The 26,124-nt window shown below is 39.9% G+C and overlaps 1 protein-coding gene across 1 annotated transcript; it reads left to right on the top strand.

The window, feature by feature from the left end:
* The first annotated feature begins 5,232 nt into the window (after nucleotides 1-5,232).
* On the top strand, nucleotides 5,233-21,169 carry LOC115823578 (lactase-phlorizin hydrolase-like). The gene is made up of 15 exons (XM_030787639.1): nucleotides 5,233-5,351; nucleotides 10,134-10,788; nucleotides 10,867-11,515; nucleotides 12,110-13,660; nucleotides 13,797-14,065; nucleotides 14,226-14,516; nucleotides 14,662-14,860; nucleotides 14,974-15,176; nucleotides 15,308-15,414; nucleotides 15,581-15,715; nucleotides 15,818-16,041; nucleotides 16,210-16,446; nucleotides 16,648-16,814; nucleotides 19,640-19,716; nucleotides 21,088-21,169. The coding sequence occupies exons 1-15, from the start codon at nucleotides 5,233-5,235 to the stop codon at nucleotides 21,167-21,169; spliced, it is 4,965 nt and encodes a 1,654-aa protein (XP_030643499.1).
* The last annotated feature ends 4,955 nt before the right edge of the window (nucleotides 21,170-26,124 follow it).

Genomic DNA, 26,124 nt, shown 5'->3' with positions numbered 1-26,124 from the left:
GAATGCTGCCCACTGCTCCTGCGTCTGGTGTGTGTGTTCACTACTGGTGTGTTGGATGGGTTAAATGCAGAGGAAAAATTCAGTGCTCACTGTTCAGTGTGTGTGTGCAATCACAGAGATTTACATTAACATTCTTTCTTTCTTTCTTTCTTTCTTTCGTTTTGACCTTTAGACTGTTTGTTACAACGACACCATCTTGGCTCCCTGCCTCATCAGTTTATACCCAATAAAAATTCATATACAGGATTTGTCAAACTGTAAATTCATACAGCAATTGCCAAAGCAGTTCTGCCTGATTTCTAGTTTAATGACATAAGAAAATGGATTGACACAGTTTTACTGCATTTACGTATGACAAATTGGTTTTATTTTGCTTAATACACACATGTTATGTATGGAATGGTTTACCTAAAGAAGTTAGAGAGGCAAACTCTCTCAATTCCTTTAAAACAAAACTAAAGACTTATCTATTTTCTCGAACTTATGCATGATATAATTTTGATTTGACTTTTTTATAGACATGTAAAGCCCTTTGAGACTATAAATAGTGATATTGGGCTCTAAATAAATATTATTATTATTATTATTATTATTATTATGTTGGACTTGTTTTAGCCAATCATTTTATTGAATATTACTAAATAAAACTAAATCTTACTAAATGATTTTATTGTGCAGTGAATGAAAAAGGCCTTTCAAGTTTGTCCACTTTAAGGAGTACTTTACTGTTGGTCTTTATGGACAGGAGCTCTGTGGATATCTGTGAACACTTGCTGGCATCCCCAATGGCATGTGGCCACCTAAGTAGAGGAAAAACCCTTATCCTTACAAATGGTCATACTGCTGAAGTAGAGGTTACCTTTTAAAAACTCACTACATTAGAGATATGTTCATTTATAATAAAAGAAAAACAAAAATGCTTTATGGTGTTCAGAATTATAATTTTTTTTATGAGAATTCTTAAAGTGAAGGACAAACATGCAAAAAGTAATGGTCTATTGTCTTTTACTTTTTTTTTAGATATTATGATTCAATTTAGACTCAATACAATGTGTCCCTTTTTTTTGAAACACTGGTTCACACTGGCGTGAGCATCAAGGCTATAAGAAACAAAAACTATAACATGCGTGTGATGACTCTGAGGGACAACCATGAATCAACAGTATCTCCAAATGTTATGAACACTAATGTAGTGCACTGCTCAAAAATGCTGGTAGATTAGGATTCCATATCTGGTTTTGAGGTACTCTTTTACAGTAGAATGGCTGAAAATCAGCACAGGCTGGAAGCCAGACCCAGTCAGCTGCTGACAAGACATTTTGACAGTTAAAGCCATCATGCTTTGAAAGGCTCAGAGATCAGGTCTGGCTCTTTCGACAGCTATCACAGCAGTAGAGACACAATAAGAAGTGAGAAAGAACTCCTGTTAAAAGACCTCACTCCTTCATATTCCTCTGATGATTGCTGTGTGAGGTGAGCATAGTGCTTTAGCACAACTGCTTCTGATTTGACAGGAGGGCTGTGATTAAAACAAACAAACAAACAAACAAAAAACATAAAAGCAAAGTGGGAGACCACATGGTTGGATACAAACACAGCAAAGACAAAAACATAATTTTTCCTTGTCTTCACTGTGTATCTCAGCTTGTGGGATTCCTAAGACATGTCAGATTTCCCAGAGGAAATATGAACCAATATTAACCTTATATGAAGGTTTGCTTTCCTTGCCCTGTCTAGTTTTCCCTTTGACAGTGCCAAAGCAATATATCTTTTAAAAACTTGACATAGAAGTAGTAATGCCATCTTAATGAATTTAAAGTCTTCTGTGTCCTCATCTGCTAGGACTATTATATTCCTGATTTAATGTTTAAACCCATTTTGTATGTGATGTGTGAAAGTTGTGTGATAACCGACAACGAGTTGTTAACCTTAGGTTCAGAGTAGACTGGCCTAGATTTTCCTCGTGCTATCTTGAGCTGATTCTGAAAAGCTGATACGTGCCTTTATAACCCCAATTCCGTAGTGGTTCACCGGCATACTCTTGAGGAGAAAATAGCTCTACTGTAAAAATGTTAAATAATTCCTCACTGTAACTGTAAAGCCTTAAAGTCTGGGTGTGCTATGTAGACCATTGGGGGGTGGGGGCACCAACAACAACCAAAAACATTTAATTTCTAAATTTTTAAGTTAATTTTCTATTTAGTATATTTACACGCACAATGTTTACATTATTTTGGGCAGTACCACCTGGTTTGCCAAAGTAATAACTGCTGCACAGTGTCTAGGCTTCTAGATGAGCTTTTAGAGGCCTGTGACTAATGACGTAGGGTAGAGGGTCTGGACTGAGGCTGATGCCTGTGCAGAGGAGAGAGCATTTTCCACACCAAAACAAGACAGAGAAAGGCATCATTCTTTAGTAGAACCATAGTTTTTACAAGCTTTATGCTGTACTCTTACCTCATTCTTCTGTTCACGTGGTTTTAAGTTTGTTAATGAAGCGCTATTGTGTGTTCAAGTCAGGTGGTTTTCTACTACTCTGTGGCCTCTTTACAAATGTTTACAAACTTATCTATAGATTGTAACTGTCTTGGTAGAATCACATCCTATCAGTTGCTCTATACATAAACACTGTCCTCACTTCACTCCTTACTTACATAAGATCCATTTGCTGTGCCACTTGTCAATATTGCACCATACATCCAAACACAAGCATGCTGTGTCCTTTTAGTGCTATTCTCACTTTACACTGCAGATGCTACACGAGTGTGAAAGTGTGTTTGGAAATTGGTCAGACAAGCAACGCTATAAATTCTTCGTTATGGAGCAGCAACATGGCAGAGAAGATGAGATCCCACAAGTCACTTCCTCTTGGTTTTATATGTGTTTTATGGTTACAGAGAGACTGAGCGATGAGTCTATGTTACCTTTGAGTAAATGTTTGAGTCTATGTCACCTTTGAGTATATGTTTGAGTCTATGTTACATTTGAGTCTATGTTACCTTTGAGTATATGTTTGAGTCTATGTTACATTTGAGTCTATGTTACCTTTGAGTATATGTTTGAGTCAATGTTACATTTGAGTCTATGTCACCTTTGAGTATACGTTTCAGTCTATGTTACATTTGAGGCTATGTTACCTTTGAGTATATGTTTGAGTCTATGTTACATTTGAGGCTATGTTACCTTTGAGTATATGTTTGAGTCTATGTTACCTTTGAGTATATGTTACATTTGAGTTTATGTTACTTTTGAATCTACTTTACATTTGGCCAAACATTGTCTTCAACACATAATTCCTTCAGATACCCTCAAGACATGATTCCTTTAGATACCCACTTCAAGATACCCTCAGCTCCTTCTCATATTTGATACCGATAACTAACACGAGAACACGTGTGGTTTAGAGAACCGGGCTCGTGACCGGAGGGTTGCCGGTCGATTCCCAGAACCAACATCCATGTGTGCCCTTGGGCAAGGCACTTAACCCCAGAGCCCCCCGGGCGCAAGGAATGCTGCCCACTGCTCCTGTGTCTGGTGTGTGTGTTCACTACTGGTGTGTTGGATGGGTGAAGTGCAGAGGACAAATTCACTACTCACTGTTCACAGTGTGTGTGCGATCACAGAGATTTACATTACATTAAACATTCATTGTGACTGGCCACAGGACCCGTCTGGAGCAGCTTTCCAGAGTTTGGAAAGCAACCTCTGCTAGTGCTCCACTGCTATTCAACGAAATTCCTATTTCCAAAAACATATTAGGTTTGTGCATGAACCATACTAAAAACACCCTTAAGCTATTTTATCTGTATTTTTTAAATGAAACTGTAGCAGAAATGTCTTTATATTTGATGTATGCTGTATGCGATCTTATACTCGATTTAAACTGATGAGATAGTGCAGAAAGTGTCAGTCTTACATACAATACAGTATATCAAAGTGTGTAAATGAAAACAAAGTGCCTTCAGTTGCAGATAAGGTTTATTTTATATGTACAGAGTCACTTTTCTTCCCCTTCTGTGTCTTATTATAGGACAACAGCAGACAGATACAGATATCAGTACTTACACACTGACTTAGCACATGCTAATCACAAAGCAGCAACCACTTTCAACCCCATATCAAATTTTCAACCCCTCACCAATGCCACTGGCAACAGTAGCTTACTTTTATGTAATTTGTCATGAGAGATGATCATAGGTACAGTTAATGTAACCCGTCTCCCATCTCCATCATGTATTCATTTGATTCCTGTACATGAAAGATTAAACGATTCAGCTGACGTGTAAGAGTGATTATTGATTGACCAAATCTAATCTTCATGTATATAACACCTACACGATATAACAATCACTGACCTTCCCCTGAATCAGCTCCCAGCAAAGTGTTTTATGACCTGCTTTAAAAGACAATAAAAACATAAAAGACGTTTTATAAGATTTTCTTTAAAAAACAAAAAACAAAAAAAAACCTTTTGTTTCTTTGTGGCTTAAAGCAATCTAATAAAAATTATAATTACAACTCATTCAGGCAAAAAGAAAAAAAAAATCAAATATAATGACAACCATCTACCTTTCCTGTGAGTCCATACATGGCACGGATGGATCTTCCTGAGTGTGTCACTCAGCAGTTTCAGCTTTGGCTTTGTGCTTCATCAATTAAACCTCAAACAGACATGCTCTCATGGCTTTCAAATGCTCTGCTAACTACTATTACGATATCATGAGGGCTAATGTGTTTACTCGATAAGCAGTGGGCAGGGCTTTTACCTGGAGCTCACTGACAGTTGCATTTCAGATCTAAGACCATTATTCAGTTGAAATTCATTGTCATAGTTGTCATGTTAATTGCTTATAAGACGGTTCTACAACCTGGTGTAGGTTTATTTTAATCTGCTTGAACTAATATGTTCCCTCAGGTCTCTCTCTTCTCTATCTAATCACTCCCTTTTCATTCACTCCCAAACCTTGACGTCACTGCCACCATGTATTCATTATTACCAGTACTGACAGTACCACAACAGTAACAACTTGGTTGCCCACAACCTATTGTTTCAGTAATTTGAAAGTCAACTGGGAAAGAGATAAAACGAAGGAAAAAGCTGCCCTTATCATTAGAAATTTCACTGAAGGCAGTTACTGAAGAGCAGATGATGTTTGAGATCAGTTTCCTGAAAACATTCCGAGATTTAACGGTAAGGAAAGTCCTTAAATCACCTGTGACAGTTACAAGAAGATGTCGTCCTCCATGTCATGGCCTAGGATTCTGCCAGATGGAGAAAGCAAGAAGATCAGCGAGGCTGGACTGAGCTATTATCACAAGATGCACTGCTGGCTACTGATATTCGACCATAGGTACACCGAGACCAAATCAATTTTGTCCTTTTCAGTAGTCCTAATTAGTGTTGTAAAAGTGTTACTGCACACGGTGTGAAAAATGATTTCATCACAGAGTGGGGAGAGGAGGAAAAATGAAGGATAAAATATTACAGTCAGTATAAATTCGCTGATAAAATTAAAATAATGGAATGAATGTTGACCCAATAATGTATTTATATGTCTGTCTAATATCATTCTTCAGACTTCAGAAGGAGTTTTGTGATGACATGGAAAGTAATGAAGAGCATGTGTTCACAATTACATTTTTTTTTTTACCAGAGATAATTATCCCTCCTTATGCACAACCTAGTTTTATAGATGTTTTTTTCATTGTTCGTCAAATGATACAGTGATTTTGAGTAAGATGGAGTCTAAAGTCTAAATGCTACTTCTGAGGAAAGGAAAAGCGCATTCTACCAGCATTGTGTTTACAGAAAATATTTCAGCATTTAAAAATTACGTGGAAGAATCCATTAAATCCATTTTTTATGGTAGAGCTTCAGGAGAATCCACATAACACTGCCAGAGCTTTGGGCTTATCAGCACCTCTCTGAGATAACAGTGGTCTTGCCAAAGCAGTACAACATAGATGGAAAGGGAAACCCTGATCACTGTGACAGTGACTGTAATACAATAACCTTCTGTCAATTATTATTCACAATTTATTTGTGAATGTGTCACTATTTTTTATCAGCATAAACATTAAATCATTACTACCCTGTGTCCCATGAACAGATATTTACTGTTTTATTGACAAAGTGACCCGAATTTGGCTCCCACTTTGCTTTTATGAGAACCATCTTGCCTTGGCGGGACCCAAATATTATCAGCTGAACATTGACATAAAGTTATTGTAAGTTGGCAGAGTTTAGAATAGTTATAAAACCATGAAGCTACATGTTTGACATGTAGTTAGATAACCAAGTATATTCATTCATTGTTGGCAGAAATGTGACAGAAAGTTCACTGATTCATGTGGAATGTGTCCTTTGACCGACTGGAGTGGAGAGAAGCATTGGCACATAATTTCAATGTACAAAATCAGTACCCTCAAGTTCTTCTCAATTGTAAGGTTTTCAAAGGTGGTCAATCATGTATCCTATTAAGGCCTCATTACACGTTCACTTACAGAGGAGTGGCCACTGCTGCTGACTCCAAATGGCTTGAGAAACATCAGGAACATTATCAAAGAGTATGAATTCTATAATTTGTATTAAAGCAAACGGCCTGTTTTTGCATCATTTGAATGAAAATTCACTACTATGAAAACAGTACCACTGAGGACTTTTAGCGCTGCAGTCTAGCTTCAAGAGCTGTCATTCAATGGAAACTGCCCTGCTCATGCTTGCAGACAACCTGCATGCAGTCTCCAAGTTGTCAGTCCTCATTATACTGGACTTGTCGGTAGCTTTTAACACTGTTAATCATCTGATCCTCCTGGCCACTATCTGGCATCATGGGGACAGTGCTTAGATGGTTAGAGTCTTAACTCTCAGAGATATCCTACGCAGTGTCGTAGAGATGTGTAATATCCAAAACACACCTGGCTACAGATGGAGTGCCTCAGGGATCGTTGCTCGGACCTTTCCTCTTTTCAGTGTACACCACCTCATTGGGCTCCGTTATTCATTAGCACGGTTTCTCCTACCACTGCTATGCTGACTACACCCAGCTGTCTCGTACCTGTCCTTACCCCAAGAGGATATTTCAGCACACATCTCACTATCTCAGCACGCATTTCTGGATGCCTCACTGATATTGCAGCATGGATGAAGGAACACCACCTCCAACTCAGCCTGACAGAAATGAAACTCCTGGTCCTCCCAGTCAGTCTTTTGATTCATCGTAGTATTTTCTTTTCAGCTCACTTCTTCCTCGCTACTACTACTATCAACGTCTGCCAGAAACTTAGGAGTGATGGTAGACGACCAGTTGACTGTAACTGCGTCGCAGCAACCTCCTGATCCTGCAGATTTACTTTATACAACATAAGGAAAATGAAACCCTATTTGTCACAGTATGCAGTCCAAATCTATATCCAGGTACTTGTAATCTCAAAACTAGACTACTGCAACTCTCTCCTGGCAGGTCTACCAGCGTGTGCTTCCAAACCACCCCAAGTGATTCAAAATTTCACTGCATGTATGGTGTTCAATTAACCAAAGCAGGCCCATGTCACAGACATCTTCATCTCCCTTCACTGGATCACTGTATCTGCTCACATCAAGTTCAAGTTTCAGATGCTGGATCTCAGGTCAACCATTGGAACGTCTGGTCACTTATTAGGTCATATGTTCCATCCTGCCCGCTATGGTCTGCAAGGAAACGGCATTTGGCAATAACACCGCCATGCAGTAAAAATAACACACTAGCCTCCTTGCTTACATGATTCCTCAATGGTGGAATGAGTTGCTTAGTTCTATCTGGTCTGCTGCCTTCCTTGCAGTTTTCAAGAAGCACCTAAAGACTTCACCTTTTTCATGAAACCCTTCACTCCACAGCAAAACACAATCCCATCCCCCTTCACTTGACCCCCACATTCTGTTTTGATGGCTCAGACGCCCCAATGTATTACTTATCTTTCTATTATATATATTTCATGGCACTTCCTCATATATACTATAAATCTATGCAGATGCTTTAACTGTCATGTGAACTTTCTTTTATGGTGTAGATTTCCTTCCATGTATGATGGGTACTACTTAGTACTCATTTTGTTCTACTTTATGATGGAAGGTACACAACAGCTTTAGATGAATGAATGAATGAATGAATGAATAAATGTAAATGTAAGGGTACACATAGGCTATTCACCTCTGTTTAATAAATTCTACAAATGTTTATACTGTCCAATGCTGCTCAAAAGGCAGTTTAATATTGGTCAGTTTGCTGTGCATACTTTCTCATACCATCAGGCAATTTAAGATCATCAGTTCCTATTACAGTATTGTTATGACTGTGCTTAACCTCTAGTAACTGGAACATTACATACAATGTGTTACTTTTATTATTATTATTATTATTATTTTATCATTTTCAGATTTATGAGAAAATTCTTTTAGGGAAACTCATTATGAAAAAGAATGTAATACATGGTGATTTTAATCCTGATTTATTTTTTTAAGAGTACACATTGAGGTAACTGATGAACACACATGTCGCCCCCATTGCATAACTAACAGAACACTGTATCCCATCCCTTCTTTCCTCTACATTTTTCACTTTTTGCTGGTGGAGAGAAGGTGACTGCCTTGGGTTTCACTCCAGTTGAACTAATTCACAACGTTAAAAAAAAAAAAAAAAAGAATGCTGTTCCTTTGAATATAAGGAAAAGAAACAGAAGAACAGAAAAATTTTAACAGCTCTAAATGAAAAATAAATATCTTCCGGAACCAAAACAAAAATGTTGAGACCCAGGTGTGAGTTTTATAGTGTCCCTGTGTGTATTTTATTCTCTCTCTCCCATGTGGTTTCTCAGTTCAATTCATGAACACAATCTTATCTATCACTCCTACTCCATTGCAGCCTGTGGAAGATCACCACAAAGGACAGACACAACAAGAAAAACTAAATCTCACATCACAATGAATAATAATCGCTTTCAATCCTCCACTCATATTCTGACAGAACTAATTATTTCTGCTGTCTGTAGGGGTTAAATGACGCGAGCAACAAGGCTACCCCATGTGCCTGCTGCACTAGCATGCTAACCCTCAATTCACTATATATGAAGATATGTACAACCGTTCTTCTACCATTTACAAAACACCACTTCATGTCACAAGAACTTCAGCTGTTTTTCTTTTTTTAATATAGAATGTACAAGTCATGCACTTGTGTACATATAAAACATTCTGGCTTTCACAGCAACTTCCAACATTTCACAATTTCAGTCTTCCATCTGATGCACTGTTTTACACTTCTACACATTTTAATATGGCTAATTCACAGGGACTAGCCCTAATGATAAGTAATGATGATTCATCAGAGTTTTCCATCAAATAGTTGAAAATAAAGACATCTGAGGGAAATCCATTTCTTTTGGGGTAGTATCAGAATACCATCTGCTAATTTATCACGAGATCTTATATTTAAAGCCACTTTGAAACACTTCAAACAACTTTTCATTGGGAAGAGCTGAGCACCGCTTTTGCCCAAATAATATAACATGGATGAAGCAGAGAAACCTTGGTCATTCTTGAAGTGAAAAATGCCATGTAATTTCCTGTCTATTTAGGATGCCACCATTACTATCACATTTCAGCAACAAACGGCTGTGACAATGCCACAGCAGCCAGTGCTTTGGTTTGTGTTTGTTTCTGCCATAAAGATACTTACTGTTTTATCTACAAAATGACCCCACCTTACCCCCGTTCTGCTTTTATAAAGACCTTGCTATCCTGCTGGAATCAGGTATTATCAGTTGAACTGCAATAAAAAGCAACTTTCATCTGGCACAGTTCAGGCTGTATGATTATAAAAGTGTGAGGCCACGTGTTTGACATTTGGTCAGACAATCAAACCTATAAATTCCTTGTTTTGGGGCAGTATTATGACAGAGAAGATGAAGTCCCTAAGAGGTCTTTTTTGTCTGTTCCTGTTGATTGTTTGTGGGTGCCACAGTCATGGAGAACTTCATAGAAGGTATTTTATCTTTTAGCCGTTATCTTTTACTGTTACTTCCGACTTTCAATGTTTCCTTCTTATTGTTTAGGATTTGGGCAATGTTTCACTAACTGTGACATCTACTTACCTTAGTGGCGACGTTTCCCCAGCCTCGTATCAGACTGTGTGGGACAAATTCAGTTCCCAGTCGGCAGCTGAGCGGGACACATTCCTGAACGATGTTTTTCCTGGAGGGTTTCAATGGGCTGTTTCCAGTGAGTCTTTCAAAGTAGAGGGTGGCTGGTCTGAAGACGGGAAGGGTGAGACTATCTGGGATCACTTCGGTCATGAAGGTCATGCCTTTAACAACCAGACTGCTGATCTGGCCTGTGACAGCTACTACAAGGTGGACTATGATGCATACCTGCTTAGGGGTATACTAGCCAAAACCTATCAGTTCTCTATCTCTTGGGCCCGCATTTTCCCCAATGGTCGTAAAGAGAGCTTTCAAGAGAAGGGGGCTCAGTATTATGACAAGCTGATTGACACCCTCATTCAGTCTGGTGTTGAGCCTGTTGCCACCCTGTATCACTGGGATCTGCCTCAAGCCCTGCAAGATCTTGGAGGTTGGACCAGTGACACTATTGTGGAGGCTTTCAAAGACTTCGCTGACTTCTGCTTCTCCAGATATGGCTCAAGAGTCAAGACCTGGAACACCTTCAGCAGTCCCTGGGTAGTCAGCAATTATGGATATGGCACAGGGCAGCACCCTCCCAGCATCAAAGACCCTGTGGTTGCTTCTTTTCAAGTAAGTTTGCCATATTTTACATTTATATTTGATACTGAACAAATATGCATGGTCTAATTTTAAACCCTGCTCTCATAGGTGACTCACAACATACTGAAATCTCATGCAGAGGCCTGGCATATTTATAATGATAAATACCGAAAGCAGCAGGGTGGGAGAGTGGGCATTGCTCTCAACTCAGACTGGGCAGAGCCACGGGTCCCCGCAAATCAACAAGACGTAGTGGCAGCAGAGCGTTATCTTCAGTTCATGCTGGGCTGGTTTGCTCACCCAATATTTGTTGATGGAGATTACCCTGCAATTCTAAAGAGTCAGATCGATCTTAAGAAACAACAGTGCTCACCATCAGAAGTTGCCAGACTCCCTGTCTTCACAGATGCTGAGAAAACGCGAATCCAAGGAACAGCTGATTTCTTCGGTTTAAACCACTACACCTCCCGTCTGGTCAGCCACAGTACAGGCGGCTGTGTCCCTGGACCACACAGTGTGGGAGACTTTCAATCCCACGCAGACAGCAGCTGGAACACCACAGTTTCCGATGATGTCAGATATGTACCCTGGGGGCTTCGCCGTCTTCTGAACTATATTGCTACAGAGTACACATCTGCCAGAAAACTGCCCATCTTCATCACTGGAAATGGGATGCCCACAGAGTACGGAGGTGATGTGCTGCATGATAACCAGCGTGTAGAGTTCCTCAGAGGCTACATCAATGAAGCTCTGAAAGGTAGGTTAAGTGGCACCCTCTCTCACCAAGACAAGAGAGAAAATAGCATATTTTGAACTGTTGTACTGATACAAATGAGTGGCCTGTATATGGTTTGCATGTCTTTATCAATGAAATCTCCAGGTAAAGACATCATGGATTAATCTTAGGCACTTGATAGTCAGAATGGAACAGTGAATGTGATATTAGAAGCATTGTTTACAATCTCTGTGATCGCACACACACACACACATGCACTGTGAATAGTGAATTGGACCTCTGCATTTAGCCTATCCTATATAAACCGATTAAATGCTTTTATCATTCCAGCCTGCACCTCTGCAATCCCTTGTGTTTCAAAACATTTGCACTCCTATGTAAGACAGTAAAATTTACCTTCTGTGTGGTACACGTAATTATGGATCAACTCTTTGTTTTGAAAACATTTTATATTGACAACTTTGCTCTTTTTTGGCTTATTTGAAATGTTTCGTGGCATGTGACAAATAATAAGAGGATTCTAAGTTTTCTAATAAGATTTCAGCCATGCACAAAGATGCCAAAAAATAATTTGTTGCTCTTAAAAATGCTAATAAATTGTTTTCTCTCTAAAAGCTATACGTCTGGATGGTCTTGATGTGCAGAGGTTTACAGTGCAATCATTAATGGATGGATTTGAGGGTCCACAAGGCTATAACCATAGATTTGGTTTGCACTATGTGGACTTTGAAGACCTCAACAGACCCAGAACCCCAAAGAGGTCAGCATATGCCTACTCTGAGATCACTGAAGACAACGGTTTCCCAGTAGTCAAAGCAAGCAAAAAAATTCACGTCTCAGAGCAACAAAGCAAGAAGAGCCCTGCTCTGCCCCCATCTGAGGTTCCCTCTACATCCAAAGTGGTCTGGGAGAAGTTCTCACACCAGTCCCATTTTCAGAGAAGAATGTACCACTATGGGACCTTCCAAAATGGATTCCAGTGGGGCATTTCCTCCTCAGCATACCAGATTGAAGGTGGCTGGAACGCAGATGGGAAGGGACAAAGTATCTGGGACACCTTTACTCATGGCCCAAATACCATTCCTGAAGTTGCTAATGGTGATGTAGCATGTGATAGTTACAATAAAATAGATGAAGATCTCTACATGCTAAGAGCCATGAAAGTAAAGAGTTACAGGTTCTCCCTATCCTGGTCCAGGATTTTCCCCAATGGCTTAAGGGCTTCCCTTAACCAGAAAGGGGTTGACTATTACAACAGGCTCATTAATGGCCTCCTAGCATACAATATCACACCCATGGTGACACTCTACCACTGGGACCTCCCTCAGGCACTACAGGATGCAGGAGGTTGGGACAGTGTCAGCATGATTGACATCTTCAGTGACTATTGTGATTTCTGTTTTGCAACCTTTGGAGACAGAGTCAAGTTCTGGATAACATTCAATCAGCCCCACACCATTGCATGGTCAGGTTATGGAATAGGACAATTTCCTCCCAATGTCAAGAGCCCAGGAGATGCTCCATACAGGGTAGCACACAACCTTCTAAAAGCTCATGCCAAGGCTTATCACACCTATGATGAGAAATACAGGACATCTCAAGGTGGACTAGTATCAATCAGTCTCAACGCTGACTGGGTTGAGCCCAAAAATGTTGATGACCCTCGAGATGTGGTTGCTGCTGACCGTGCAATGCAGTTCCAGCTTGGCTGGTTTGCACATCCCATATTCAAAAATGGTGACTATCCAGATGCCATGAAGTGGCAAGTGGGCACTAAGAGTGAACTTCAGGGTCTTTCACAGACTAGGCTACCTTCTTTTACTGATGAGGAGAAAGCCTACATACAAGGCACAGCTGATGTGTTTTGCATAAACGCTTACACAACCAAAAAAGTGTATCATGCAAACACTGCTATCCAACCGCCGTCTTACGAGACTGATCAAGATATTGGGATAGAGGATCCAGACGAGTGGTACGGTACAGCGATCCTAGAACTTAAGGCTGTACCATATGGAATGAGGAGACTCCTAAACTGGATCAAAGAAGAGTATGGTGACCCTGAGATTTACGTCACAGAGAATGGGATGGCCTCAGACTTTTTAATCACCATTGATGACACAGACAGAAATTTCTTCTTTAAGATGTATATTGATGAGGTTCTAAAAGGTACCTTAGAGATAAGTCTTTCTTTGTAATCAGTATATATTAAAAATAAACATTTACTCAAAGTTCACATGTATATTAAAATGATCAAATATGTATTTGTTATTATCTCTAATTCATGCTATATCTTTTCCTTTAGCACATAACCTGGATGGAGTGAATGTTAAGGGTTACACAGCGTCGTCCCTCATGGACTCTTTTGAATGGCTAAATGGTTACATTAAGAGCTTTGGCCTCCACCATGTGGACTTCAAACACCCAAGCCGTCCAAGGACTCCAAAACGCTCTGCACATGAGTACTACCACATTATGATGGACAACGGTTTTCCTGAGACAGAGGTCGAAAAGATACTGTATGGACATTTCCCTGAAGGGTTTAAATGGAGTACTGCAACAGCATCTTATCAGGTAACCCACAGCACACACTAAAGTAAGCTTCTTATGAGTACAAAATATGCCATTTTTCAACTATGTCATTTTCATATTTGTGGTCTCTGTGTATGATAAGAGTGAAAGGCATATGTAATTACCCATCTACTATGTTTTATTCAATACCTGTGCATGTCAGACTGAGGGGGCCTGGAGAGCAGACGGGAAAGGACTGAGTATCTGGGATCAGTATTCACACACTCCTGGAAGGATCGCGAATCATGACACAGGAGATATTGCCTGCAACAGCTACGTTAAATTTCCCAGAGATGTGGAAATGCTCCAGAGTCTGAAACTGAAGAATTATCGCTTCTCAATATCATGGCCCAGGATCCTCCCTGATGGAACTCTGGAATCATTTAACCAAGCTGGAATTGATTTTTATAACCGTCTGGTGGATCAACTTCTAGCCGCAAATATCCAACCACAGGTATGCAACTGGTCAATATCCTTCATTATATTGCTGAGTTTAATGAAACACAAATACCTAAGAGCTAGTCAGTGATCCAGGAGTGAGCCAGTGCTCATAAATATGGTGATTTCTGAGTGTGTTTCCCCTTACCTCATATTTACAGGTTACTCTGTACCACTGGGACTTACCTCAGGCACTGCAAGATGTCGGTGGCTGGGAAAATGACACAATTATTGACAGGTTCAGGGACTATGCTAACGTCATGTTCCATTACCTTGGAGACAAAGTAAAGTTCTGGATCACCTTTAATGAGCCTTACATTATGACAATCTTAGGATATAATCATGGAGATCATGCTCCAGGTATTGTTTCATCCAAAAAAAAAATGAAAGATACTTTTGACTTTGTCATTAATTAAATTTGCCAGACAGAGTGTCTGTGAGGTGGATTAAGAAGTGGTACCATTGTTCTACAGGTGTCAAAGACCATACTGGCACCGTTACCTACAACGTGGGCCACAACATATTGAGAGCCCATGCCGAAGCCTGGCATCTCTACAATGACACCTATCGCGCCAAGCAGGGTGGCATCATCTCTATCACACTCAACTCTGACTGGGCATTTCCTCGCAGTCCCTACAAACAGGAGGATGTGTATGCAGCCTGGAGGTATTTACAGGTGAGTGTCACCTCTACACTTAGCAAACTCCCTGTAGATTCGTTTGTTGTTAAAATATGCCAAATACCACTAAACCTCCTTAATGAATATTATTAGAGATTTGCTCTAATTTATGTTACTTTCTGGAACAGTTTTTTACAGGGTGGTTTGCTCACCCTATCTTCAAAGGAGATTACCCTGAAGTGATGAAGACTGTAATTAAGGAAAGAAGCCTGGCTGTGGGACTTCCAAAGTCTCGGTAAGAAAAGCCCCTTCAGATGGGTCAAAATGATGAGTTTTTTTGTTTCTTCTGCTGAATCTTGTTGCTTTATTGTCTCAGAATTAGTAAGTATTTACAATTGGCTGTTATGTGGCAAAAGTGGTTGTTGAATGAGGCTTAACTAATGCAATGTGTGTTTGAACAGGCTCCCTGAATTTACCCCAGCTGAAATACAGAGGATCAAAGGTACACATGACTACTTTGGATTAAACCACTACACCTCTGTCCTGGTCTTCATGGTGAACCACAGTATTGATTACCAGGCCTACTATGGAGACAAGTAAGTATCTGACAGTTGGACCACTCACATGTTGCTAGTACATTGTCCTATAAAGTACTACCAGAACAATATATAACATTCACAATAAACGTTTCTTTGCAGGGGCACAGCTGTCGTCTCTGACTGGTCGTGGTTGGGATCTGGTTCATCCTGGTTGAAAGTGGTGCCACATGGGCTTAGAAATCTCCTGAAATTCATTAAAGATGAGTACGGAAACCCCCCAATTTATGTAACAGAGAACGGCATTTCAGAGCATGGTCCAGTGGACTTAAATGACATCCACAGACGTCACTTCTATGAAAACTACATTAATCAAGCCATGAAAGGTAATCATATTATTTAGCACAAAGTTAAATTCTGTAATTACTTGGTTTTTGTGTGTTTACTATGTATCACAAGTATTAAAGTCGCAGTTTTATTTTACTCCATGAAAGATTCGTAGAATCAGTCACTTGATATGCTGACAGCCGGAAAGTAACGTATATCTTTTTCAGCGGTCTTGATTGATGGAGTGGACCTTCGGGGATACACGGCATGGTCTCTCATGGACAACTTTGAGTGGGCTATGGGTTATCAAGAAAGATTTGGCTTCTTCTACGTGAACCGCTCAGATCCATCACTCCCCCGCACTCCCAAGGAATCAACCAAGTTTTACATGTCCGTTGTGAATTGCAACGGCTTCCCAGACCCTGCCCAGGGCCCCCATGAATGTCTCCTAACTGACCCTGAAGGTAAAGTAACCAGCATTTTTAAGAGCATCTGGATCTTGATGTAACAGTCTCACATATCCGTTTATATTTCTGTCACCAGATGTTACTCTTTTCCTTATAACATACCCACATCTCTGTGTTGCAATTTTGCATGCCTTTGCATCTCCACAGGAACAACTCCTCCTGAAACAACAACAACAACTGAAATAACCCCTTCTGCAAAAACAACTCCTGCTCCAAATCCAGATGACCTGGAAGTGAATTTCCTGGGTTTGGAAATATCTCCATCAGAAGCTGAGACTGGCCTCTACGTTCTTTTCGCTTTCCTCCTTGTCGTGGTACTTGGAGCTGCCATCATGACCTTCCTGTGTTACAAGGCCAAAAAAAATGTAGGAAAGAGCTATGTGGAAAGCATTAGCTTGGAGAAAAAATTGTGAGCACTAAAATTGAACTTGTCTGATCAATGATTTTAAAAGAATCACTTGTAAAATGGTTTCAGTGCTTACTGGTGCTCTTTAAATTATTCACAGTATTTATATTGTATGGAAACTTTCAAACTTGCATATGCTTGAATGCCATTACGCTGTGGAACAGCTGCTCTAACATTTTACTGATTCTGCTTGATAAGAATGCTTAATTCTTCATTTTTATTTGAGTTACAGGCAGTGTGCAATTGCATAAGGTTGTTGCAAAAATAGAATTTTATGTGGTATTTGTGTATGTTAAATGGGTTTTTTTGTGTTGTTGAATACACATATGTCTATAGTCATTGTTGGTGGAGATATCTGGGTGTGAATATGAGATCTGACCATTGTCTACTGTTCTCCACTAGATGGCAATGTGAGATTGAACCAACTACATGCTGAATTACATTTTTAGTGCCTTGTGAAATTGCCTTGTGTCCTGTACTGAATTGCCTATTTGAATATATCCTTATTTAAAAAAAGAAAAAAAGAGTAATTGGTGGTGACATTTTTTTTATTGTTGAGAAGGTTATGCATTTTGTTTTTTGTTATATAAATATGCACACAGCATAAAATAAACAGGAACTGACATATTAAGACACATCTTAAACATGAAATATTGATGCTACCCCTCACTTTCTGGAGCAATATTGGCTACTCCTGCTGCACATGTGTGTTTCACCAAATTTCAGGTTTGACTGGGACCTTCTCTTTAGTTTCTCTCCAGCCCATTTTCAAGCTGGGTATGACCCCTCATGGGCGTATATTACAGACTTACTTATGATATCAATAAGCAATGAGCAATTACATATATAACATTTTTACAGAGGTCTTGAAACACTTCTTAAGATGCTGTCCCTGGTTTATTGTTATTTTTCAATCATACTTTGCTGCCAGTTGTACAAAATGAAGTCATGTCGCTCAACATTTATGAAGGTTAAGAACTTTTTAACTGCAATGCACTGGTGACCTGTCCAGGGCATTTCCCACCGTCTTTCATCCAATGAGCGCCGAGATAGACTCCAGCGCCCCATAACCCCAATTAGGATAAGCGGCTTGGAAAATGAATGAATGAATGCACGAAAAAGACTTTTTTATAATGTGTCTCGGTTAATACTTCAATGAAACTATACTCACAGAAAAACCACTGTTTCAGCAATTCAGTCACATGCATAGAGGAGACACTGCACACAATAATACCTCTAACTGCACAAGCATCTGACTGTCAATGACGACCGACAAACATTGAAAGAGAGGGGTAGAGTTAGTGGGCTTACGTCCTTCCTATGGGCACACAGCCAGCTGCCCTCCCCTGAAACCCATATTGTTTTGCTCCCTCACAATGATACATGTCTCTGTCTTGCAAACTGACATGACTGACTGTGCAAATTTGTAAAATTCCTTAAATTTCACTCTCAACAAAGAAAACAATAGGCATTGATGGGGTTTTCACTGTGACGTGTCTTCATCATCTCTGAAGAATTAGGTGACTCATTTCTTCACTTTCCAAGTCCAAGCCTGAGGTCTACCCACGCAAAACACAGGAAAATAAAAACATCCTTATAAAGGAATGATGTGGGGTGGGAACTAAAGCCCTAAACTGGGGAGTGGATATTTTCACTTCAATGATCTGAACACGATATTAGGAAAATATGTCCAGCTGAAGTCCTGCCTTATTAAAAGCCAAACCACAAGTCAATCACTGAAAACTACCTGTCGCTCTATTGTTTTGTTAACAGAGTTAAATGTATATTCAGTATGGAAGGCCATTTATTTGATAAAGTATATCAACTCCAAAGTCTACTCTTCAGACAATAACCATTGAGTAAGTTCATGTGTTAGGGTTACTTTTATCCTTGTTCTGCTTTTACTAGAGACCACATAATGACAAATCTCACTCCTAAATCCCAAATCATAATTTTAATTTAAAATCATAAAAATTTGAGAAAGAAGTTGTTGGTACATCATTACTGATTTGTTTGAGTGTTCATTTCCTAAGAAAACAGAGGAGAAAAAAAGTTTGGTCAATGTTATAAACTGAGTTGTGACTCAGGGGCTAACACATCTATCATGTCTGAGATGACCTTTGATCATTTAGCTCAGAAATCACAACTGAGGCCATCAACAATGTCCAAATGGTGAAGTTGGAGGACACAATACAAATACAAAATACAATACAAAAAGGCAACAAAACACAGGACTGCCATCTCAGAATCAGGGCCACGAATTCAACGGGTGACAACTTGCTCTGCGGGTCAGTTGTAATTCACCCTTAGCTGATATTGCAAATTGAGAAGCAATTTGAGAAGAAGAACTGGGAAAGCTCAAAGGAAAACCAGTTCAAATACACAAAGAGAATGCACAGCCATACAGCAACATTACATCTCTCTGCACCCCGGTGTCTCCCATCTCAAACGTGCAGGAGGAGCTAAAATACATGGGAAAATGCAGCATAGTTCAGTGCGTGACAGGGACTGGTTCACAATGGAAAAGCCATCAGGAAAAATTAGAATGTGTCTTGACTAAAGAAAGTTTAACAAGAATGTTAAGAGATGGTGACTCATCCTCCCTGCGCTGGACAACTTCATGCTAGCTGGTAGCAAGTGCACTCTAGAAAATCACTCTGGATGCAAAGAGCGCCTTCGTGTTAGGTTTGGACCACAGACTTTTCTCAGAAAGATGCGTGAGCTTGTGATCAGCCATGAGGACATGACGGCGTATGTGGATTATATTTCTTTGTGTGGATCTAGAATGATGGGCATAATGAGAGGCTCAGCAAACATCTAGAGACAATCGGGACGTCCGGCTTCAAACTCAACCACCAGATGTACACAATGAGACAAACTCAGCAAAACCTCCCTGGCCAGATGATAATTGGAGAAGATATTACCTCTCACCTAAGTAGGGCGTCTGTTCTGACAGCTTTAATGATACCCCAGAACCAGACAGCACCATTGGAGCATTATAAGGGTCAGTAATGTTTAACCCACCAAGTTTTGCAATATAGCATTCATTGTTCATGGAATTAAAGTTCGCAGTGAATTCTGACGGCTTGAAATCTATGCTGTCGTTTTTGCTAATGCTTTTCCTGCCAACATGGCGTGTACTCCAAACGAGTCACGTGACGTCCGGAGCTCTACTCTCTATCGCTAAAGTCACGAAATATTACAAAAACGCATTGCATCACTAACTAGAGGAGCCAATCTGTCCCCAGGCCGAAATCCACTGTGACTGCCCGGTCATTTGATTGTTTTGCGATCGTTGTCAGTCACAAACGTTTGAATGGCAAAAAAGAGAAACTATAACATATTAACGCCGCAGTTAACAAGCTTGCCAATAGGCTATGCAGGGCACATTATGCTTAGCCCAGAGCCGTTGAGAGAGGCTCTGGCTTAGCCTAACTGGAGCTAGCTAGCTATTTCCAACATCAGTTCTCCTTACATGGTAGCCTGTTTGTCGAACATTGATGAAGCTGATGTCTAAGACAACCATTTCATAAGGTGCGTAGCATAATATTTACCTCATCTGGATGCAAACAGAGAGACCTCACCACATTTCAGTTTCGCGTTGTGTCACCGACTGCCGCCGGTGCATTTATGTCTGCTATCCGAAGACGTGATAGACGTTCAGAGGAAGACAGGACGTAAACTACGTGCCAAAATTATTGCATGCAGAAAATATTTTCATTTGTTGCAATAAATAAAAGAACAACAAAAATAACGTTATTAACCGGTTACCATCAAATAAACCTTTCTATTACAGCACATAAAAAAAACCATAAAGTTTCTGATTTCGTTTTTGTTCCTAGTGAAATATCAGTTGTTTCTGGTTTTCGTTTTCGTTCCTAGAGCTGGTTCAAAGCCTTGGTTTAAACATTGTGCGGTGATAAGTGAGCAGTAACATTTCATGTTCTGCACTGTGTATTTTATAACGTTAATTCATTTCACTATTTATTTTGAGTTGAGTCTAACGGCGTGCACGGACAGGAAGATTGTGAGAGAGAAGAGACGGCGAGCCCTGTCCACATGACTTGATGTTTGACCGCAGTGTCCCTCCGCACGCCGCAACTGAGTGGGAGCGATAGATAAGATTGAAACCTTTTTTTTTTTTGACTGCATAATTAATTTCTCATAATTATCATTCTAAACAAGTTTCATGTGTGATTCGTTGCCTTATTGCCCTCCTTATATGAACCTAGCTCATGGCATTACATCAGCACCATCCAGGAACCAGAGAGGAAGCCTGTGACAGAACAGGTCAAAACAGAGACGCAGAAGTAGCTCCAGCTCATCTTGGGAATCTGTCCAGAGAGGATGGCTAATTTACTCAGAAGGAATGCCAAAGTCTGCTTTTGAGTACTTCACAGAGAGAGGTTTTCTACGTCAGCTAAATGGAGAGGGAATCAAATAGACTTACCATTCAGTATGAGAGGTGAGTTGCTGGAGAGAATCTACCAGAGTCACTGTGTGCAGGCCCCAAATCAGTAAAGCAGCGAAAGGGAAGGTGCGATGGTGTTTCTTATTACAATTAGCGCGAGTCATGTCAGTGCTGAAAGTCACTCATCACCACACCACTGAACACCCGCGGCAGAAACCGGCAGCAGACTTGTGTGTGTGAGTGAAAGGGAGAAAATATTCCTAGTCATCACAGACTAGAACTACTAACAGTGCCCGGAGATACTTGCTCTCACAAAAACATCAAGTGAAGCAATTAAATGAGACTACAGAGTATCTTTGTTAGATCTGGAATCTCAGAAGAAGTCGTCTTGAACTATGGCACCACAGTTTACAAACTGTACGATCTGACAATGTAGAAGTAGAATGAGACGTCATGCACACAGTGTACTGCTCCAGAAAGGACATCGATGATCCATTCTGGGCACACTGTGAAGCCGATACATCAGGTTTATTTATTAGGTGGGGATATAGCAGACGAATGGACCACGGCAATCTCCTCTGTGTGGTAGTCAACCCATTACGCTTGGCTTAGGCTACAGCAGGTTTAAGAAGCAAGGTAACAGAGACAAAATAAAAGAGGTTGATGAGCAGGAATTAAAAATAAAAAAAGGTTTGAAATGTTTCAAGCCCTTGGTAAAAGAAAGGAGGGGGAATATAGTTCATTACCCTTACTGTATAGGGCAGTAAAAATGTGTTTTAAGCTTATACTGCCCCGTGTTCATTTACTTTTATGATGTTGTTGGCATTCTATGACAGGGATTACTGAGCACTTTGAGATATTCTATTTTCAATGACATGTTATAGTTTTATGTTGTTATTGCAGTTGTACAGCTGTGTAACTGATTATCGTTCTTAGTGTCCCAACTGTCAGCACTACTTTGTCCCCCACACTGGCCGTAAGCTTCTTCTATTGCATTTTTATAGCCTCTGTACATTAGTACTGTTTGTACCTACATCTGTGTGTAGTTTACTCTTTTATTCCCTTCAGCTTTTCTTAGACTTGTATCTGGTCAGTCATTAAACTGAGCTATGGCGCATATATCACAGCCAGCTCCTTAATTGCTGCATGCTTGGACTGTACTTTGTCTCACTTGTAAATCGCTTTAGATGAAAGTGTCTGCTAAATGAATGAACGTAAATGTAGAATGAATCATTTATATTCAATTCATGTCACCTGAATAAAACCCATTCCCTAATAAAATCAGAGAGATTTACTGAGACACCTGATACGTCAATACATGCCAGTCCAAAAAGGTTAATATACCTAATGTGGTCAGAGCACACACAGCTGGTGCTAAGCAACCGTTCTGTCAAGTTCAATAAAATATGTAGAGGAGGCTCAAATGTTGTATGTCCCCATTTTATCCATAGTAGATTTGTGTTAGTTATATGTAGGATTAGGCAAGGCCAGCTACATACTAGAGTTAACTCTACATATGCTGGCGAGTGACTGCCTGTTTTCCAGCATCCCCCTCCACTAATGGCTCAAGCACCAGATACTCCTCTCTGTTCACAGCCTTAACTGACACATACACACTGTTTCATTATTAGTGCTTAAACAAACATAATATATAATCAGTGATTTCTGCGTGATAGTAATAATGGTTTTACACCAGCCAGGAAATACTTCACACTTGAGAGCTTTCTGTAACAACAGTTCTGTAGTATCCACACTCGAACAGACCAGAGGACCAAAGGAGCGCTCGATAAATTACTGTGGTAGAGTGACCTCTGCTGGTGAGGTCTTGAAAGCACCGTGCGTAGGACGTCACACCGACAATGTCTCCTTTTAATGTTGCTTTTAAAGTGAGGAGAGTAAAACATTTTGCCTCAACAAATGTACCATTAAAAACATTATATCTAAAAAACACATTATAAAATGACCAAGTTATAAAATGCTATATGGCATAAATATGCGATGACAGCTTTGAAATATGTTCAGCTGAAGGAAAATTGATAGTCATTTAGGGATGGTTGCCAAGGATTTTTTTTTTTTTACAACCTTCAAATACAAAAGAATTAAGGCCCACCTGCCACAGAACAAGAAAAAATACTTTGGACAGTCATAATACACTTAATTTAATGCCAGTTCAACCCTGCAGACTTTTATATCGGCAAAAAAAAAAAAAAAACATTCAATGCCCACTACTAAACTGATCAGGTCTGTAAGTAGATGAATGGAACCAAGGTCACTTGGTACAAGTGAGGTGAAGCGCATGGGGTTGTACAGCAGCTGCATAGACAAACCAATGGGTACATCTAAGGACTCACACTCTGAAGTTACTAAATTGCAGTTTAAAAGGATTCAACATGTTTCATACAAATTGTAATATGTTTCTTCCATGAAAGACATTTTTAAGTCAATACTTAAATATGTTATTTTCAAAAGCAACAAGAGAGATCGAACAGTTCAATTACGAGGTCCACAGACGTGTCTCCATCGCTGTAATAAAACAATATGTCAATAGAAAGCATGTGGGAAATCGCAGTCTGTAAGTGAAATGAGGAAGAACTAGATCAGGAGAGAGAACATCAAAACAAGTCAAAGCTCAGTAATAGGGACACACAGACACTTGCTAAAACACAAAACAAGATGACCACAGAAATGAGTATGCTTTTTTCCAATCCAGTCCCAACAAACACTGTGCACACTGAGATTAACAAAGATAACAGGGCTGCTATTCCAAACCACTTTGAACCAAAACCAATCTACTCTGCATAGTAGGATTATGACTGCAAAACACAAAGCCATTTTAGGTACCCAGGTGCATTCAGTTTCTCAAGTTCCCATAGTTCAAGACAATAAAACCTGCACACACTGCTCCTCAGATTCAGAAGTGTTTTTCTGAACATCTGAATTATGTCAGTAGTCTTCCATCTCCGATGTCCAGATCCAAACAACGCTGAGCTGGGAATTTCTGGAATGTACAGGGTGGCGGATATTTCCACCTCCTTCATCTCTCAAAAGAAGTTTCCTCTTGAAAAGTGACTCACTAGAGACAATTTAACGCTGAAGCAAAGGGCAACTCAGAAGAAAATTAACATATCATTTGGTGTTTTTGATCATTTGTCTTTTCTCTGCATAGTAAGTGCTTCGTGTGATTTTCCATAGTGTGATTATGGAAGGTCTTAGCTTTGTTTACTTTGAGTGTTTTTAAGTTATTCATCTGTTTCTGCCAAAATAGCATCCATTTAACATTACGTTTTTTTCTTTGTAACTGAAGTGACTCAGTTTGGAGCAAATAGACGTTGATGGAGATGGAGAAATGGCTATGTACCAAACTATTTCACTCAGGCTGCAGCTCAGTGTCTCTGCTCTAATTTCACTTAGCAACAGACATGCACATGTGAAAATGGAGTTATTTATACACATTTTATCTTCCGATTCCTCTTGGCTTGTTGCTTTGTTGAATGCTTCTTTACAGCACTCAAACAAACGGCACAATCAAGGTAGAGAAGACCACTTGGGGGGGGGGGGGGGTGTTGCAGGGGGTGCTGGCAATACGCTGCTCTCCACAAAATGTAGGCTACATTCTTAGCAAGGGGTAGAGATTGCAATATATTACTAAAGAACTCAAAATACCAATTCAATTTTCAATTTTTCCACTACTAACCATTCCATCCTGCTGGGCCATTTTTTTTTTTTTTTTTGAGATATTAATACCTGTTGTGAGTCTTGGAGGTTTTATATATGTAGCCACTGAGCTGTCAACCACAAATTAACATAGCAGTAGAGTTTATGTCTTTTGCATCGCGGATTTTACAGGAAATCATAGCGGATGCACCGTATGTGATCCTCAGAGCTGAGAGAACTGACTGCAGGAACACACACAGCATGGATGACAACCCACTTCACTGAATTATTTCTGGATCCTCTTTCTTGTCATCCAATTAAAGCTGTACGTCCTGTCCGCTTACTGCGTAACCTACAGGTTGCCACTTCAGAGAACCTACCGGTATATTTGTAGCTGTGGAAACCACCACAAATAAATAGCACTGTTGTTCTCCTGTGATATTCCTTGCCCATCTGTAGAAGCTGTCAGTGACTCTTTGATTTTTGGAGAGTCTGAGAGCACGACATGAATTTTGTCAGCCTAAGAGGGTGATCTTTTCTCAGGTGTCGTTCGTCGTCAGACTCTGTGATCTCTTCTGGTGTTAAAGGTAAATCCATTACAACAACACTTTGTCATTGCGCAACTTGACAGAATGAACTTGCACCAAAAGTACATCACTACATTTTGGGAATATTAGCCCATTCCTTTGCCCATTCTATCCAAAAGTTTTTGGGAGTTCACTGCGTTGACTTAAAATCTGTAACTCTTTGAAAATCTTAATTAATCTCTGATCCTATTTAGTTAGACAGAGGGGTACGATTTTAAACATTAGCAGCAGGAAGGCTAACTATTTCATTTTAAGAGTTCCCTCCTCCTCCTCCTCGGGGCCCCAGAGATCCTTCCTGACAAAAGAACGTGATTAATGCAGAGAAGTTCTTTCATTTAACTGCAGGACTTAGAGCGAAGATGATTTCTTTCTCTTCCGTTAAATATGTAAATAGGATGATCTGATGTTAATTAGCGAATCTGAAAACGAGTGATTCAAAAGGATTAACATTTGCTCTTCACTCAGACTTTCTAGATCTGTGCTACCTCGCTTAACGCCATATGGAATGTTAAGTATGTGAGGTGGGTTTTTTTTTTTTTTTTTTTTTTTCCTTTCTCAGGAAAAAGTGCAGACAGCTTTCTCTTTTCTGTTCTTGGCAAGTCTGACATGTTGTCATC

Source organism: Chanos chanos, chromosome 10, assembly GCF_902362185.1.
Source record: "Chanos chanos chromosome 10, fChaCha1.1, whole genome shotgun sequence".
Lineage (NCBI taxonomy): Eukaryota > Metazoa > Chordata > Actinopteri > Gonorynchiformes > Chanidae > Chanos > Chanos chanos.
This window is presented reverse-complemented; position numbering and strand designations above follow the sequence as displayed.

What these genes read in the sequence shown, in the direction of transcription:
- LOC115823578 (XM_030787639.1), top strand. Translation starts at nt 5,233, where the DNA reads ATGTCGTCCTCCATGTCATGGCCTAGGATTCTGCCAGATGGAGAAAGC. An exon ending in CTACTGATATTCGACCATAG is followed by an intron (nt 5,352 to 10,133) that starts GTACACCGAGAC and finishes TACTTACCTTAG; the next exon opens with TGGCGACGTTTCCCCAGCCT. An exon ending in TCTCCTAACTGACCCTGAAG is followed by an intron (nt 16,447 to 16,647) that starts GTAAAGTAACCA and finishes CCCCTTCTGCAA; the next exon opens with AAACAACTCCTGCTCCAAAT.